The sequence below is a fragment of the Acipenser ruthenus genome, chromosome 51 (genome assembly GCF_902713425.1).
Source record: "Acipenser ruthenus chromosome 51, fAciRut3.2 maternal haplotype, whole genome shotgun sequence".
Taxonomy (NCBI): domain Eukaryota; kingdom Metazoa; phylum Chordata; class Actinopteri; order Acipenseriformes; family Acipenseridae; genus Acipenser; species Acipenser ruthenus.
The window spans coordinates 1,895,928-1,912,500 of NC_081239.1; the positions used below are offsets into that span (position 1 = coordinate 1,895,928).

Genomic DNA, 16,573 nt, shown 5'->3' on the forward strand with positions numbered 1-16,573 from the left:
CCAGAAGTTTTGTATCACCTAGAATTTTAATCAAAGAAACTACAAAAAGTCTACCGGAAGCCATAATAGTAGTACAGTAGTATTTCATGTTTGATTTCAAAATGTAAAATTTGTTGTCAGTTTTTCATTCAGTATATAGAAAACTACAAAGCGGCGGTGTGTAATTCAACATGTTAACGTAACATTGTTCAGCGGGTTTCATTCGACTTTATGAAGCACAGTGTGTTCATTCTATAGGGGGATGCAAAACCTTCGGCCACAGCTGTAGTGCAGTGCTAGATATCATGTTTTTAAATGTTCAGTGACAGAAAATGACATTGCACATATGAAACAAATGATGCGTTTAATGACTGGGGTTCATGCCTCTGCACGACACGCCACGGGAGTGTTTGGGGGTGTTTGGCTAGGTGGCGCTAACACGCTGGTATTCTGCTTGAAATGCATTCCTTCATCAGGAAGAGAAAGAGGAAGTGTGTTTTTATTTTTTGCTGTAACACCAAACAGGACGGAGATCCGTTGAATATCGTAAACATGAGCGCAAAACGGGCCCGCTTTATCACCTGTAAGCCACACAGTCGTACGAAACGGCTTTTTAATAAAAGTCACTCGACAAGCCCGTACGGTGCGTCTGAATTTGGAGAGGAAGAGCTCCTGAAATCTGTTTCGGATGTGACAGAGAAGCTCGGCGGCACCATCTCCGTTGTTTTGGAGTCTGCCGTGTCCGAAATTAACAAGCTGGTCGACAGCAGAGTCCGCGTTTTAAAAGTCGGACTGGCGGAGAAGATCAAAGAAATCGACGTTCTGAGAATCCGTTTAGAGGTAACAGAAACCGAATTGGTTACTATGAAAAAATACGCCGGTAATATTATTACCAGTAATAACAACGCCACTTTGAAACAAAAGAGCCCCCTGGGGACGAATAAAGACACATTTCACCCCAGTGATGCGAACACTGCAAATACAAGCCGTTCTTCGGACGTCTGGGAGAGATCTCTGACAAAATATGCAAGTACCGTTGCAAGCGACGGCGATGTCACCCTTGCTTTCCAAACTCAAGCAGGAGTCGAGACAAAACGCGACTCCAGTAGTCAGCAAGTTCAGTCAAAAATTAATAACACCCAGCTTGCAATGCATCACGGTGTCCCATCAAAACCAGCGCCGCAGTCAGCTGAGGAAATCGACCAGTTGAACTGCGGGTTTAACGAACGGCTTGCGGACTACGGCTGGCTAGCTGGTATGAACAACGGGGCAGCGTGGGGGAGGGCTGACTTTCAAGGTAAAAAAAAAAAAACGCAGCTTCGTTCATATAATTAGACAAAAACTCAAGGGCAAGTGCACAGAGGTGGTCAAACCCTGCATGCAAAAACGGTACACACTGCCCTAGAAATCCACGTGATTGTGGCAATGCAAACCATGGTGCAAGATGTTGCATTGTAACTGTGCATAATGACATTGGGGTGCATGCAGCCAGTGAAGGCGTGGGACCAAAGCAGTGCAGATAAACAGATTTATTTAAGCTAGTGCAGCACCAGACACCAGGACTAGTGTGTGAGTTTTAAACCCTGCCAGAAATGCTTGCATTAATGATTTTGGTTGATTTAGGTCATAACCGTTAAATATGTCTGTACTTTTTCTATACAAAGATACAGGTGCCAGCGAGAGACTGCTGGACCCTGTCAGCAGTCCAGAGGAGACGAGCGGACTAGATTACACTGCCGTCGAAGAAGAGGAATTGCAGTCTATCCACATTAAAGAGGAGGTCGCTGATCCTCAGCTGGAATTCAGACATGTCTCCCAAGACAGCAGTGTTCCTCTGTACCACAAGAACACTGACCCTGCACAAAGCAGTGGCGCCCCCTGTGGACTGGAGGCCACATTGCAGGTACCGGCTGTGTTCTCGGGCCCTGTAAAAGCAGAGAGCGTCCCTGAAATGCTTAACGAGGACGGGGCAGAGATGGGACCAACTGAGGGGGGTCATCCCTTCACCCAGACGGTGCGGAGGAGAGAAGCTGTACAGAGGGGGGGCCGTGAGGAAGAGGAGGGAGCAGCAGTGGTCTCGACTGGCAGCATGGCAAGTGAGTGAAAGAGAAGCCACACACTTCTGCTTCGATTCATTCTGACGTTGCAGTCCTTATAATGGATCTCCTCTTTGTGTCCTGTCAGTAGCAACTACACTTCAGGATAAGTGTCCCATGCTTGCAATAGTTCCCAGTAGTTCTTCTGAGTCTCATTTAACAAAATTGGGACCCTTATGCATTGTTATTATTATTATTATTTATTTCTTAGCAGACGCCCTTATCCAGGGCGACTTACAATTGTTACATGATATCACATTATTTTTACATACAATTACATTATTTTTACATACAATTACCCATTTATACAGCTGGGTTTTTACTGGAGCAATCTAGGTAAAGTACCTTGCTCAAGGGTACAGCAGCAGTGTCCCTCACCTGGGATTGAAGCCACGACCCTCCGGTCAAGAGTCCAGAGCCCTAACCACTACTCCACACTGCTGCCCTTGTTCATATCTGTCTGTCTATCTGCTGTCTGTCACACTCTGCAATGTGAACACCATAACTGCCTTGATTTTGCACCCAACTTGATCATTTTGGATTGCATTTGGCTGTAATCTGATAGACCCTTGATTGCATACAAATCATTTTAACCTTTCAGCTTCCACTGAACCGTGTTGTACTTGTTAGATCGGATGCAGGAATAACTGACAGAATCGGATTGCTTTAAATTTTTTAGAGCGACTTAACTGAGGGTCCTGGGATACTACTGGCAGGGATCAGTGTTACGAACATGCTTATTAATAACCCATTCCGGGCAATAACTCTCTCACTCTCTCTCTCTCTCTCTCCAGCTCACACTTATCCAGCCCAACAGGACCTGGAGTCCTACCAGTGCCCTCACTGCGGAACCTTCTGCACAGGGAAGCGGTACCTGGAGGTGCACGTAAAAACGGCGCACCAGGAATACTACAGCCAGCAGGGGGCATTGCCCTTACCGGTGGCAGTTGCCGGCGATCACTTCTCAAGGTCCGCCAGGGATAATGAAGCCTCCCTCCAGTGCAGCGACTGTGGGAAGAAATTCAACTACCTGGGGAACCTGCGACAACACCAGCGAATTCACACAGGAGAGAAGCCGTATCACTGCGCAGACTGTGGGAAGCGCTTCAGACACGCGGGGCAGTTCAAGGCCCACAAGAGAATCCACTCGGGAGAGACGCCCTATTCTTGCATAGAGTGTGGGAAGAGTTTCACTGTGTTCTCCACCTTGAAGAGACACCAGCGGATCCACACTGGAGAAGCCCCCTATCTGTGCACTCACTGCGGGAAGAGATTCAAAGAGCAGTGCAATCTGAACACCCACCGGCGGATCCACACCGGGGAGACCCCGTACCACTGCACCGACTGTGGGAGGAGATTCAGGCACTTGAGCACCTTCAAATCCCACCGCAGGACGCACTCAGAGCTCTACTGAGCCCTTTGTCCTAACAATCCACCTACAAAAATGTTGCATCGCCTAGAATTTTAGGATTGAGACGTAGTAAACTATATGAACATAATTTTGATATTTTTTTTAACATCATTTAATCAAAGAAACTTCAGAATTGTCGCAAGAGTTTACCGGTAGCCATAATAGTGGTACAGTAGTATTTTGTTTTAGATTTACGAAATGTTAGATTTTTCATTATAGAAAATACAAAGCAGTGTGGAGTAGTGGTTTGGGCTCTGGACTCTTCACCGGAGGGTCGTGGGTTCAATCCAAGGTGAGGGACACTGCTGCTGTACCCTTGAGCAAGGTACTTTACCTAGATTGCTCCAGTAAAAACCCAACTGTATAAATGGGGAATTGTATGTAAAAATAATGTGATATCTTGTAACAATTGTAAGTCGCCCTGGATAAGGGTGTCCGCTAAGACATAAATAATAATGTGTTAACGTAACATTATTCAGCAGGTTTCATTCGACTCTATGAAGCAAAATGAGTTCATTCTACAGGGCGATGCATAACTTTTGGCTGTATGTATATTAAACGTTTGATCCTTTTCAGTTTCCAGTCGGGAGTCCTGATTTTCAAAATCAGTTCAAGTAATTGAGAGGCACAGTAGTGTGTGTTGAAGCATGCTGTCTATCTGAACAACACACCACATTTTTCCAGGTGCAAATTGTTGGCGATTTTTCCTGAGAATGATAGCTCCCTTTTTAGACCGCGATAGTGAGAGGTGCCTGTCGCTGACATGCATGTGTGTATGCATTTCTGTATATTTTAATAGATTATATAGCGCTTTGTCACACCAGTCTAGCCACACAAGTCCTGTTAAAAAAGAAGTACACTTGTACATAAATTAAATGTAACTATTACCCTTGCATTGTTGTCTTTTCCTTCCTGTGTGGTTTCAAAACTCTTTGGTAAATGTAGAGTGAATTTCGTGCTTCACCAGACAAGGTGCCTCAGATGGGGTCGCTGGAGAGGTTTGGGCAAGACTGCATGTTTTTTTAAGATGTTTGTAAAAAAAAAAAGGCTGCAATAAACAAGGTTGTAGTTCAAAAAGCATTTGCTTGTGCCCTTATTCAAATAGAACACATGTTTATTTCATCAGCTGTAAGCTTGAAAAGACTCCAGTGTATCTGACGACTCGTTTTGAATGCCTGCCACTTCGCTAGCTGGGACCGCACCCTGAACAACAGCCTGAAGCTCACTCTCTGAGAAATCCATCGCTGATCCCGGAGAGGGAAAAGCTCTTTATTTAAATGCAGATTGGAAGCCCAGGAGTCAAACAGAGGCAACGGACCACACAAAGGGTAGAGTCCAAGCACACGCCTTTATTGAAGTGTTAAGCAAACTTACAAAGAATCAACATTGGTTCATTTTAAAATGATCTAATTTGCCACTTGAATTAAGATCCCATCAATGAATGGAGTGTGCATACAATCAGGTGCTGATAATGACACACTTCAGTTTTATACATCACCAAAACAGCGATCTTGCATATCTGTTTTGTTTTGCAGGTTGTACAATGACTGGTCTGCAGGTTTTTTATGTCAGTTGGTCTGCATTTGTAAAACACACCAGTATTGAAACATTAAATCTCATGTGCAGTTTGTAGAGTGGAGTTTGTTCGCTGGGATTCTCCAGCTACAGCAGGAGCTGGAAATGAACCTACGCTGTAGTGTTCTTGTCAATCCAACTCATTTCAGTAGGAGTTCATTAAGATGAGATGCTGCCTCTCGTTGTCAGTGCTGTCCAGTTTCACTGTGACCATTTTGAACTTCCTTTTTCATACACTGCACTACACCCACAATTACCGTATTCCTTCGAATTTAAGATTAAATTCAAGTATAGTATAGTGATGCATGTTAAGCAGGTGTAGGCAGCGCTCCAGATAAGGTTTTGGGGTCTGGGAGTAACTTACCCTTAATTTTAAGACTGAGAGAGTATCATGTATTTTCAGGAGGTAAAATGCAACATTAGCTTGAAGTCATATAAATACTATACAATCTTTAAAGGTAATGGGGTAGGCATTCAAAAAGAGCCTTCCATTTTAAACTGCAATGTTACTTTGAACTCCTGTGCAGCCACGCGTGTGTTCTACAAGGTTCTTTATCGGCTCAGCGCATTTTTTTTCGAGGTATCAGTGACTGCAAATTAATTACATCACTTATATTTTAACATTCAATTCTTAAACTCAGTGAACATGTTAACTTCAGTATAAAGCCATACAGATAAATAAAATAAGGAAATGCATTAATAAGTTATAAATCCAGTTGGATTTGTAGCTGGACTCCAGTTTTTACTTCGACCTGTGTAACTTGCTGGCGATTTTTTTCTTATTCTTACTGTGATTGCCTGCAAAGACAGCAGGGCTAGCCAGAGATTGGATAATGCTTGTTGGGTTGGTTTTTCTTGTGTACAGTTTCCTAGTAACTGAAGACAATGTATTCGGGGAGATGTTGTTGTTAATGGAAGTTTTAGGGGAGGCAGACAGGCTGTGCAGCAAAATTGCTAAGCGTTTTTTTTAACACATTCAGTTTAAATTGAGTGTGTATTTCAGATTGTTTAATGTGTAGCAGCAGCATTTCATTGTTAGGCTCAGTTCTAATCAGACCCCCTGTATTTTTCTACTTGCCAAGCAATACCACAGTTCACAAAAAGGGAGAAAAACATGTGTGAGTAATCACAACTGGAAATGAGAAGCAGCTCATAACTGTAATGCTCTGTGTGACAGTAGATGGCTGTAAACTGCCTCAACACATCATTTTCTTATATAGTTTGATTTTTTTTATTTTTTCATCAAGTTGAGGGTGGGATATTTGGGCTGCGTCTTAAATTCAAAGGAATACGGTATATTTTTGTTTTTTAAACTGTTATATCAGCTGATTGTACTCCACTCTGTTTACCAAGACAGTCCGGTCTCTTTCCTACAGGAATTCAGACGAGTGCTACTTGAAAACACCAAGACTTTTATTTTAAAGCACACGTGTTGCTAAAGCGGTACCGCTAACGAGGTACATGGTACTTTTTTATGGGCATATTTTATTTTATGTTTTTCTATTAAGACCATTATATATATATATATATATATATATATATATATATATGAGAACTCCAGCATTGTATATTCTAGTATGCTGAATCCCTCTCTGGGCACAGGAAAGACCCTGGAGAGACCCTTACACATGCGTTTGCCCGGACAGACCCTTACACATGCGTTTGCCTGGAGAGACCCTTACACATGCGTTTGCCTGGACAGACCCTTACACATGCGTTTGCCTGGAGAGACCCTTACACATGCGTTTGCCTGGAGAGACCCTTACACATGCGTTTGCCTGGAGAGACCCTTACACATGCGTTTGCCTGGACAGACCCTTACACATGCGTTTGCCTGGAGAGACCCTTACACATGCGTTTGCCTGGAGAGACCCTTACACATGCGTTTGCCTGGAGAGACCCTTACACATGCGTTTGCCTGGACAGACCCTTACACATGCGTTTGCCTGGAGAGACCCTTACACATGCGTTTGCCTGGAGAGACCCTTACACATGCGTTTGCCTGGAGAGACCCTTACACATGCGTTTGCCTGGACAGACCCTTACACATGCGTTTGCCTGGAGAGACCCTTACACATGCGTTTGCCTGGAGAGACCCTTACACATGCGTTTGCCTGGAGAGACCCTTACACATGCGTTTGCCTGGAGAGACCCTTACACATGCGTTTGCCTGGACAGACCCTTACACATGCTTTTGCTTATGTTTTTTAAGGGACCGTGACCATTTAAAACTCTGCCCACAATCAGTACAGTGGTAAGGAGTTTCTCCTGTGTGGAATCTCATGTGTATTTTTAAACACGCTGCCTCTCTGTAACTCCTTCCACACTCGCTACAGAGATACGGCATCTCGCCTCTGTGAATCAACTGGTGTCTTTTAAGGTTCTCTAAACGACTGAAAGTCTTTCCGCACTCGGCGCAGTCAAACGGGGTGGCCCCTGTGTGAATGCGCTGGTGTCTTTTGAGGGTCCCGGGGTCTTTGAAGCTCTTCTCGCATTCCGGACAGGCATACCGGGGCCCGCCCGTGTGAATGACTTGGTGTTTTCTAAGGCTTGTTATTGCACTGTATTGGTTCCCACATTCGGTACAGTGATACGGTTTCTCTCCTGAGTGAAGACGCCGGTGTTTTTTAAGGGTGCCCTTTTCTCGGAAACTCTTCCCGCAGTCGCTACACTGATACGGGGTCTCCCCGCTGTGGACTAGCCCGTGTCTTTTAAAATTCTCCTTCCGACTGAAGCTCTTTCCACAGTCGGCGCAGCGATACGGAGTCGCTCCAATGTGAACCGGCTGGTGCCTTGTCAGGGTCCTGAGGTTTTTAAAACTCTTCCCACATTTGTTGCAGGTATGGGGGACCTCCTCTCGTCCATGAGGCAGCTGCTGTCTTTCGAGGTCTTTAATGTGGACAGGCTCCAGTTCAGAGGCCTCCTCTTTAATGTGGACAGGCTCCAGTTCAGAGGCCTCCTCTTTAATGTGGACAGGCTCCAGTTTGGGGACCTCCTCTTTAATGTGGACAGGCTCCAGTTCAGAGGCCTCCTCTTTAATGTGGACAGGCTCCAGTTCAGGGGCCTCCTCTTTAATGTGGACAGGCTCCAGTTCAGAGGCCTCCTCTTTAATGTGGACAGGGTCCAGTTCAGAGGCCTCCTCTTTAATGTGGACAGGCTCCAGTTCAGGGACCTCCTCTTTAATGTGGAAAGGCTCCAGTTCAGTGGCCTCCTCTTTAATGTGGACAGGCTCCAGTTCAGAGGCCTCCTCTTTCATGTGGACAGGCTCCAGTTTGGGGACCTTCTCTTTAATGTGGACAGGCTCCAGTTCAGGGGCCTCCTCTTTAATGTGGACAGGCTCCAGTTCAGGGACCTCCTCTTTAATGTGGACAGGCTCCAGTTCAGAGGCCTCCTCTTTAATGTGGACAGGCTCCAGTTTGGGGACCTCCTCTTTAATGTGGACAGGCTCCATGTTCAACATGTTTTCTTTCACCCCTGTTTCAAAAAGTAAATGTTTTAGCAAGTACATTATATTTATTTGTGTTTGAATATTGCAGTTGTATGTTACAAGCACTGTGAATTCGGGATGTAAAATCACACGCCTGAGTTTTAAATCATTTTTTATTTGTTGTCAATTAATTTAAGTTATATTAACACAAAATACCAAAAAAAATCAATCAAAGTTATTCAATCAAACATCTGTCTGCCGGGATATTTTAGAGATTCGTTTTAATGAACGCTGTTTTTTTTTTGTTTGTAGACATTTTTTTTACAGTTCCATATTATAACGCACTCGTAAGATACCTGATTAATTGATCTTTCTCCAGGTTAACACCAGATTGCCCAGAAATGAACTCCGACTGAAAGTGAGCGGACATGTTCTGCTGCTCATTTATCCTCTCGCTAATTCTCTAATGAGTTTTTATATATTTTTTAATTTAAGCAACTCACCGTTTGTGTTCCGTTCGTTTCCAAACCAGTGTGAAACTAGCGATATTTATTTTATTTCCCAGCTTTATGTTATTATTTTTTTCGTAAGAATTGATTATTCTTACGTATAAGAAGAATTCTTTAGTCTCAGTCTCTGGCAAAATTAAGCAAGCGCCAGTTTTTTGGGAATATATATAGTATATATATTTTTATCTGGGAATGTTTCAGACAAAACGGTAAATTAATAAAATAAACACAATAAATTTCTATCCAGTACAGTACCGCTTTATCGAGACTCATGCGGTGTTGTTGATTTTGAGCATGGTGGCTGACTTGAATCCGCCCACTCCAGCCTCTCATTGGTTGCCGGCATAGTTTGGTTGCGTGAGCTGATGTTGATGATTGGAGAGCTTGCCTGTCTCACGGTCGAGGGCGCGCTTTTCTTTAGACCATGTTTGATAAAGAAATGACGAGTGGACGAGAAAATTGACTGATTTTAATGGCTGCATGTGCAGTTATTTTATTTTTTATATAATATAACTGCTGCATCCAGTTTATTAAAAAAAAAAAAAAATACAAATTGGGTTGCATTTTAAAAGTAGGTAAATATGAAGTATTCAAAGTAGCACAGTAATAATAATAATAATAATAATAATAATAATAATAATAATAATAATAATAATAATAATAATAATGTTGCGCTACACCAGGTATATTTTAAAATAAAATTCGTGGCGCACAGAAGCATTGCTGCGGAATGCCAGTCATGTGACTGAGTCAGGTGATGAGCTTCAGTGACGTATCAAACAAGGGTCTGCAATCTTGTAAAGGGTTATAGCGACTTTTTTTTCCAAGGTGATATTACAGCAAGTCATAAAGTTAAAAAAAAAACCTGAGCCATAAGGAGTTTTTGTATTTAGTTATTTAAATGGTATTGCGCACCATGGACAATAACAAAGTAAGTTTCATGTTATTTTGTCGGACGCGCTGGTGCGGCGGGGTCGCAGTGGCAGTGCGGGAATGTTTCGCTCTGTTTTGGGTTCATCAGTGCCCGTAACTGTGCTGCGGCTTGTGAGAAAAGATCCGGACAGCAAGCACATTTAAAAATAATCAAATACAGGAGCTTACGAGTTAAGATGAGAGAAAGCGGTCGCTGTAGAATTTGGGGAATCCGAACATGGTGGTTTTAAACAAACCTTGTCTTCCACCGGTGTCTGACTATAGCGTACTGGAGTAATTAATCTCAGTTTACAAGACATTATTTGTTTTTTAAAAATGTTGCTACGGTTAAACATTCATCGTGGTACTCCGATTAAGGGTTGATGTTAATGTAGTTGTAGTAATAATAATAATAATAATAATAGCAGCTTCGACATGCAGTTCTGCCTTGAACAGTTTAAAAGTGCAGTACTGCACGTGCAATATACTGTCGCCTCAACAGTTATTTTTTTAAACATTTTTTTTGCAATGTTTACAATAAAATACACAGTACTTTTTAAATTAATACTTTGTATTGTATTGTAATTGAGAGTACGGCCAATTGTGCACCGCCCCTTGGGAGCTCTCGTCCACCGTCGGCAGTGGAATAGCCTGGACTTGAACCAGCGATCTCCAGGCTATAGGGTGCATCCTGCGCTCCACGTGGATTGCCTTTACCGAATGTGCCACTCGGGAGACCCTCTTTAATAGCACTGTATTTAAATAAGTAAATAAATTAATAAATGTGTTTTTTTTTTTTTTTTTTTTGCAGCTACAAAACAGAATCCCCTGTGATGCCATGGACAGTGTGAAGATAGAAGCTGTCCTAATTAAAGAGGAGTTCCCTGAACTTGAACTTGTCCCCATTAGTGGGGAGTTCTCTGGGCTGGCTTCCCTCCCCATTAAACAGGAGCTCTGTGAGATACAATGTGACAGCAGTCAGCCAGAGGTCTCTGAGATTAAAGCTGAGCAGAATGAATTGGAGATCCCCCAGCCAGAAGAACCCCTTCCTGTGAAACAAGAAGAGGCGGTGGACATAGTCTGTATTAAATGGGAGCCCCCTGAAGTAGAGTTTGACCACGTGGAACCAGGGGAGGAAGAATCCGAGGACTTCCAACCAAAGATCCCTGAGCCGGAGCCTGTGTGCCTGCGGGAGTGTAGCGTGGGGCTGGAGAGATTCTGTACAAAAGAGCAAGGAGCTGGAGAGGAAGGCTCTCTCAACAGCAAGGAGGTAGAAAGCAAGACTCATTCAGAAAGCAGTCTAGCAGGTGAGTGACTCCCAGCAGCTGTGACATTGTCATTCTGGATTGAGCGAGATCCACAGTGTGCTTGAGAGGGAGGGAGCATATTGGTTAGATTGCTTTAAAACCTGAATGCCTCACTTGGGACTGGAATATTGTGCAGGATTACAGAGCTACTGTAGAAAGGGCACGATCACTATCCTTTGTATTAGATTGGTGATGCATTTACAGTCTGTGTAAGTGCATGGAATATACAGCTTTTGTTTCAGTGTACTGGAGTCCTGTAACCTACTGTGTTGGGATTACAGAAGTGTTTAGGTTTTATTATTAAATAGAGATATTTGAATTAACGAAACACATAAACCCAACGTGTGTGGTGTTACTGCATGGTGCTGCAAATTTCTAATGTACTGTGATGTATATCTGTACAATAAAAAAGATGATTCTATACAGAGAGAGAGAGGGAGGGAGCAGTTCCAGTCTCCAAGCACATCATTGACAGCTGTTCTGAATCTGGTGTTGGTTTTTCTCATGCGGATTACACTACAGTTCTGTACATACCCCAACCCAGAAAAAAAAATCATAAAATGCTATGATGAGATATAATTGTGTTAGGGGAAATAGACCTGGAACATCACAGGAGAACCTCAAAGGCAGGTGTTGATCCCAGGGCTTGTTTTCGCCAGCATTAGTATTTATCGATTTTGATTTTACACATATAAGTTTAACTTTGTTTTTTTAAAGGGATGTAACTCAGTGCAAGCCCCTACAGATGAAATTCACATGCTTGAATCCACTCCACCACCTAGCCTCATGCCCGAAGCCCACATGCAGTCCCTCTTACTTTATTTCCTGTTCATATTTTCCAGGTTCCAGTCCAGCAGCTAAAGCGAGGGGGGGTGCTGGAGAATATCCTGACTGTGGGGAAGGTTTCAGTCAGTCAGGAAACCTTGAAATACACCAGCGAATTGAAACGGGAGAGAAACCGTATCCCTGCCCTGACTGTAGGAAGAGTTTCGATGTTTCAGGAACTCTGAAAGCACACCAGCGAATTCACACAGGAGAGAAACCGTATCGCTGCTCTGACTGTGGAAAGAGTTTCAGTCACACAGGAACCCTGAAAGCACACCAGCGAATTCATGCAGGAGAGAAACCGTATCTCTGCTCTGACTGTGGGAAGAGTTTCAGTGATTCGGGAAACCTGAGAAAACACAAACGAATTCACACAGGAGATAAACTGTATTGTTGTTCTGACTGTGGGAAGAGTTTCAGTGATTCAGGAAACCTGAAAAAACACCAGCGAATCCACACAGGAGAGAAACCATACCCCTGCCCTGACTGTGGGAAGAGTTTCAGTCACGCAGGAACCTTGAAATCACACCAGCGAATTCACACGGGAGAGAAACCGTATTGCTGTTCTGACTGTGAGAAGAGTTTCAGTGATTCAGGAACGCTGAAAGCACACCGGCGAATTCACACAGGAGAGAAACCGTATCTCTGCTCTGACTGTGGGAAGAGTTTCAGTCACACGGGAACACTGAAAGCACACCGGAGAGTTCACACAGGAGAGAAACTGCATCTCTGCTCTGACTGTGGGAAGAGTTTCAGTCACTTTGGAAACCTTGTAACTCACCAGCGAATTCACACAGGAGAGAAGCCGTATCACTGCACTGACTGTGGGAAGAGGTTCAGTCGGTTAGAAAATCTTGTGCCACATCAGCAAATGCACACAGGAGAGAAACCTTAAAGACCATGTTGTGTAATTATTTTTTTTTTTTTTTGTACCTGTTTAAATAACGTACCTGTAATTTTATTTTCATTAACATCCTGACAACTTTTTTACAGTATAACTGTTAAAGCCGTTTTCAAAATGTCTGCTCAGTCTCAGGATTACTGCCCACATTGTCAAACAGGTAACACAGTGGTTAAAGAAAAGGGCTTGTATCCAGGAGGTCCCCGGTTCAAATCCCACCTCAGCCACTGACTCATTGTGTGACCCTGAGCAAGTCACTTAACCTCCTTGTGCTCCGTCTTTCGGGTGAGACGTAGTTGTAAGTGACTCTGCAGCTGATGCATAGTTCACACACCCTAGTCTCTGTAAGTCGTCTTGGATAAAGGCGTCTGCTAAATAAACAAATAATAATGATAACGATCTATGATGTGGTAGGGAACAGAATAGCCAGAGCACTTGTTATGTTTTTTTTTTTTTAAATCGCTCTTCCTGCAGTGATTTAGAGGGCAGATCTCAAACCCCAGTGCACTGGAGCGGACACTTTGAAAAGAGCATAGTGTAAAAAGTTACCAGGATGTTAACAATGAATAGAAAAGCGACAGGTCTGTTATTTAAACAGTTGTAGGAACACGTAGGGGCGTGTCTATCTTGTAGAACCCCGCTACTTAGTCATTTAATATACAATAAAGTACTAAACCGTGCTAAAAACCACACCTACGTCTAGATTTAATTAAAGTAGACCATGTGTTTTTTAAAGCTGCTTGTATCATAGTTTAAGTTCTAGTGCTCAGCCTCTCTGAGGTAGATCTCATTGCTGGCTGCTGTCAGTGCTGCAGCCTTCATCATGCTGTGATATGGCCCCACAGGCAGACTCTGTAGCCAGAGAATTTAGTCAAGGGGCTGGAAAAGAGTGAAAAAAAAGCACACTAGTAAATTTACCATCATTTTTTTTGTTGTTTTACGTTATTGTAATTAATGTGGGTTAAAAAAAATAAAACAATATCATGATTGAGTGAATTCAAATTGTTTATTTATTCATGGATATTCTGTAAATAAATACAAATCAAGGAATCAAGAAATATCTATCTTTAAAGAAGTACAAGAAAGACCTGAAATACATGACATCTGCAGGGATATAAATCATTAAGAAGTGATTTGAATAAACAACCAAGAATTGAAACTCTTATGGAATTTAATAGTCATTATTAAAATCAAGAACGAACAGGTACCTGTTCATGGAAAATAATAATAATAATAATAACAAAATAGACAAAATGAAGGATAAATGTCAGACCACAAGGAGTCTTGAAACTTCGACATTTTAAAAAGCCACCAAGATACAAAACAGAAAATGAGAAAAGTGAAAATAAAATATTTCACACCCATCTTTTTAGCATTAAGGGAACACGTCTTACATTTGATGTTAATTGATTCACTTAAGAACATACAGCCCTTGATGTTAGCGGTTAAACAACAGAAAAAATTAATCTGAACAAATATAAGTGGGTTTTAGCAATGTGTCTGCTGATCACAATTCTGTGAAGATTGTGGACGCAGTAGAATTGAGAGGACCTGCTCCATGGACCATTGGTCTTTCCTTTACCTTGTAAGTCAGCATTTTTATTTCGAGAAAGGGAGGCAGACAAAAAGACAGCCATTGACACGACTTACTAGTAACTAGTACCCTCTATTAAGTTTTTAAACCAGGACACATGATCCCATACACCCTGGGAATTTGAAGTTGTTTTTTGTTATTATCATTGATAAAATATTACTTTAGTATAGCAACTGCTACTGTTTGTAATACTAATATAAAAAAAATAATAATCTAGGTGGCCTCTGTCTACTAAAACATGTCATTTTGCTTAATAGTCAGAGTCGGAAAATCCAGGGAAGCGTCTTCGATAGGTTTCATCTGCTTTATTGTTTTGTCTGTTTGCAAAATCTCTTCCGATTTGTAGTCCTCCCCTTTTTGAAGGCACAAAATCTGGATCGCCTGAGGCAAATGCTTCTTCAAATGTTTTTTTCCCTTCCTGTATCTCTCTCAGGTGTGCTCTTGCGTTTTTGTCCATTCCTGGAACTCGCCCTGATTTTATGTTTGGGTTAATAGGTGGAACAGACTCTGCTATCTGAGTGATAGCAATGAAATCTACAGCAGCGCGTTGTTGGTTTTTTGATAAATTGTCCCAGATATGTTTTTGTTTTTCCAAAGGTAAATCCAAACTTTCGAGTATCATTTTTGCTATGTCTTTGTCATCTAAGTTCCCTTCCGTTAGCTGCTTTACTACACTTTGATATGTGGTTCCAGGAGACTTTGTGCCTGGATAGTCACCATTAAGTGTTTTAATATAAATTTGATTGTTTCCACGTGGTGCTGGTCTTGCAGTAACACGTCTAGTTTCACCAGCAAGGGGAAATTCAATCACAGTATATGTATTTGGATACATCTCATTTATTTGAGTAAGTGCGCCAAAATACCTTTTAGGGGGTAAGTTTTTAAATGTGTCGCCATTTATTTTGAGACGGCCTTCCTTCAGGTCTGTAGGCGTATAGACACTCCATTGCTTTAGTTCTTCTTGTCTTGCCCTCCTCCATTGTTCAGAATTTCTCATGTTGAAGACATCCTCAATATTTCTATCTGAATTTGTTGAAAATCCTTGATTGTCCTTGAAAGCTTTGCTGTGCCTCTGGACATCACCAATGTTTCCATCTGTATTTGAAGAAGAAGGATGATTGCTGTCAGGAGAAGCAGGCATTTTTCTTTTGCAGTTATTTCCTGGCATTCGCTTAACAATGCAGTGAAACGTAGTTTCTGCCTTGGTGTTTGGACTCTTGATTTCAATCGTTTTCTTAGATCCATAAACATCCTCAATATTGCGACGAGCTTTATCTGCCAAGCTGTCCAACCCTTCTTTCACAGCTTCTTTGGCTTTCTTGCTTGAGGTAACAACGAGGTCTTTACTGCTTTTCAAGACACCATCATGTCCGATTTTAGAGGCTAGTATTGAGGTCTGTTTTTTAATCTGCCCTGAAGTTTGTTTAACAACTGTGGGAATTGTTTTTATTTGTTTGGCTAAAGAGGATAACTTCGAGATTCCTTGTTTTCCTGCATCTTTTATGATTTCTTTACTTATTTTAGTTGTCACTGTCTCCACTACCTTTTTTGAAGCTGTTTTCACAACTGACGTCACTCCTGCTTTCACTCCCTGTATGCCTGCTTTAAGTCCAGCCTTTGCGCCAAACTTGATGCCAGTTTTTGCTCCATAAACAGCAGCACTGGCCGCACCACCGGTAAGAGCAACAGCTAAGTCTGTTCCAAGGTCAATGGCTATATCTATCGCCCTTTCCTTAGCTACATCCGGACAGTGCTTTGCAGCATAATAAATTGAAGTGCCAAGGCTGTAAAATGAGCTTAAAATAGGTATCCACTGTATTACGTTATATGCTTTCTCCTCGTTTTCATCTGAACATCCAGCATGCCTTTTGCTTATGTAATGACCCTTTTCAAACTGAAGTTCAACACATTCATGAATCCAGGAAACTGAACTGCGCTGAGGAAGTAAGAAGTTGTCTTTCCTCTCAATAACTTCAAAAGTCCCATTTATACTGAGGCGGACTCCAGCACAAGTATGACCTAGATCTTCACACATAC

General features: G+C 42.3%; 4 protein-coding genes across 6 annotated transcripts in view; 2 read left to right on the forward strand and 2 right to left on the reverse strand.

Annotated features, from left to right (window-relative positions):
- Positions 1–359: 359 nt before the first annotated feature.
- LOC117398572 (zinc finger protein 16-like) lies at positions 360–4,560 on the forward strand. 2 transcript variants are annotated; one of them, XM_059015888.1, is made up of 3 exons: positions 360–1,234; positions 1,644–2,075; positions 2,870–4,560. In XM_059015888.1, the coding sequence occupies exons 1-3, from the start codon at positions 439–441 to the stop codon at positions 3,487–3,489; spliced, it is 1,848 nt and encodes a 615-aa protein (XP_058871871.1). In that variant the 5' UTR covers positions 360–438; the 3' UTR covers positions 3,490–4,560. The 2 variants fall into 2 exon arrangements, with proteins under 2 accessions (XP_058871871.1, XP_033853436.3); XM_033997545.3 differs by having other exon boundaries at positions 362–1,276.
- A 172-nt stretch (positions 4,561–4,732) lies between these two features.
- Positions 4,733–9,493, reverse strand: LOC117967758 (zinc finger protein 501-like). 2 transcript variants are annotated; one of them, XM_059015890.1, is made up of 2 exons: positions 8,845–8,951; positions 4,733–8,535 (listed from the first exon to the last, which is right to left on the reverse strand). In XM_059015890.1, the coding sequence occupies exon 2, from the start codon at positions 8,519–8,521 to the stop codon at positions 7,244–7,246; it is 1,278 nt and encodes a 425-aa protein (XP_058871873.1). In that variant the 5' UTR covers positions 8,522–8,535; positions 8,845–8,951; the 3' UTR covers positions 4,733–7,243. The 2 variants fall into 2 exon arrangements, with proteins under 2 accessions (XP_058871873.1, XP_058871872.1); XM_059015889.1 differs by lacking the exon at positions 8,845–8,951 and adding an exon at positions 8,992–9,493 and having other exon boundaries at positions 4,734–8,535.
- Positions 9,494–9,731: 238 nt separating this feature from the next.
- Positions 9,732–13,938, forward strand: LOC117398496 (zinc finger protein 664-like). The gene is made up of 3 exons (XM_033997428.3): positions 9,732–9,928; positions 10,721–11,216; positions 12,059–13,938. The coding sequence occupies exons 1-3, from the start codon at positions 9,899–9,901 to the stop codon at positions 12,934–12,936; spliced, it is 1,404 nt and encodes a 467-aa protein (XP_033853319.3). The 5' UTR covers positions 9,732–9,898; the 3' UTR covers positions 12,937–13,938.
- A 75-nt stretch (positions 13,939–14,013) lies between these two features.
- The window catches only part of LOC117398592 (uncharacterized), a 4,853-nt gene continuing 2,293 nt past the window's right edge, over positions 14,014–16,573 (reverse strand). Inside the window, exon 3 of the mRNA XM_033997570.3 lies at positions 14,014–16,573. This exon is cut by the window's right edge and continues 733 nt beyond it. Within this exon, the coding sequence (XP_033853461.3) occupies positions 14,787–16,573 (1,787 nt within the window). The 3' untranslated portion in view covers positions 14,014–14,786.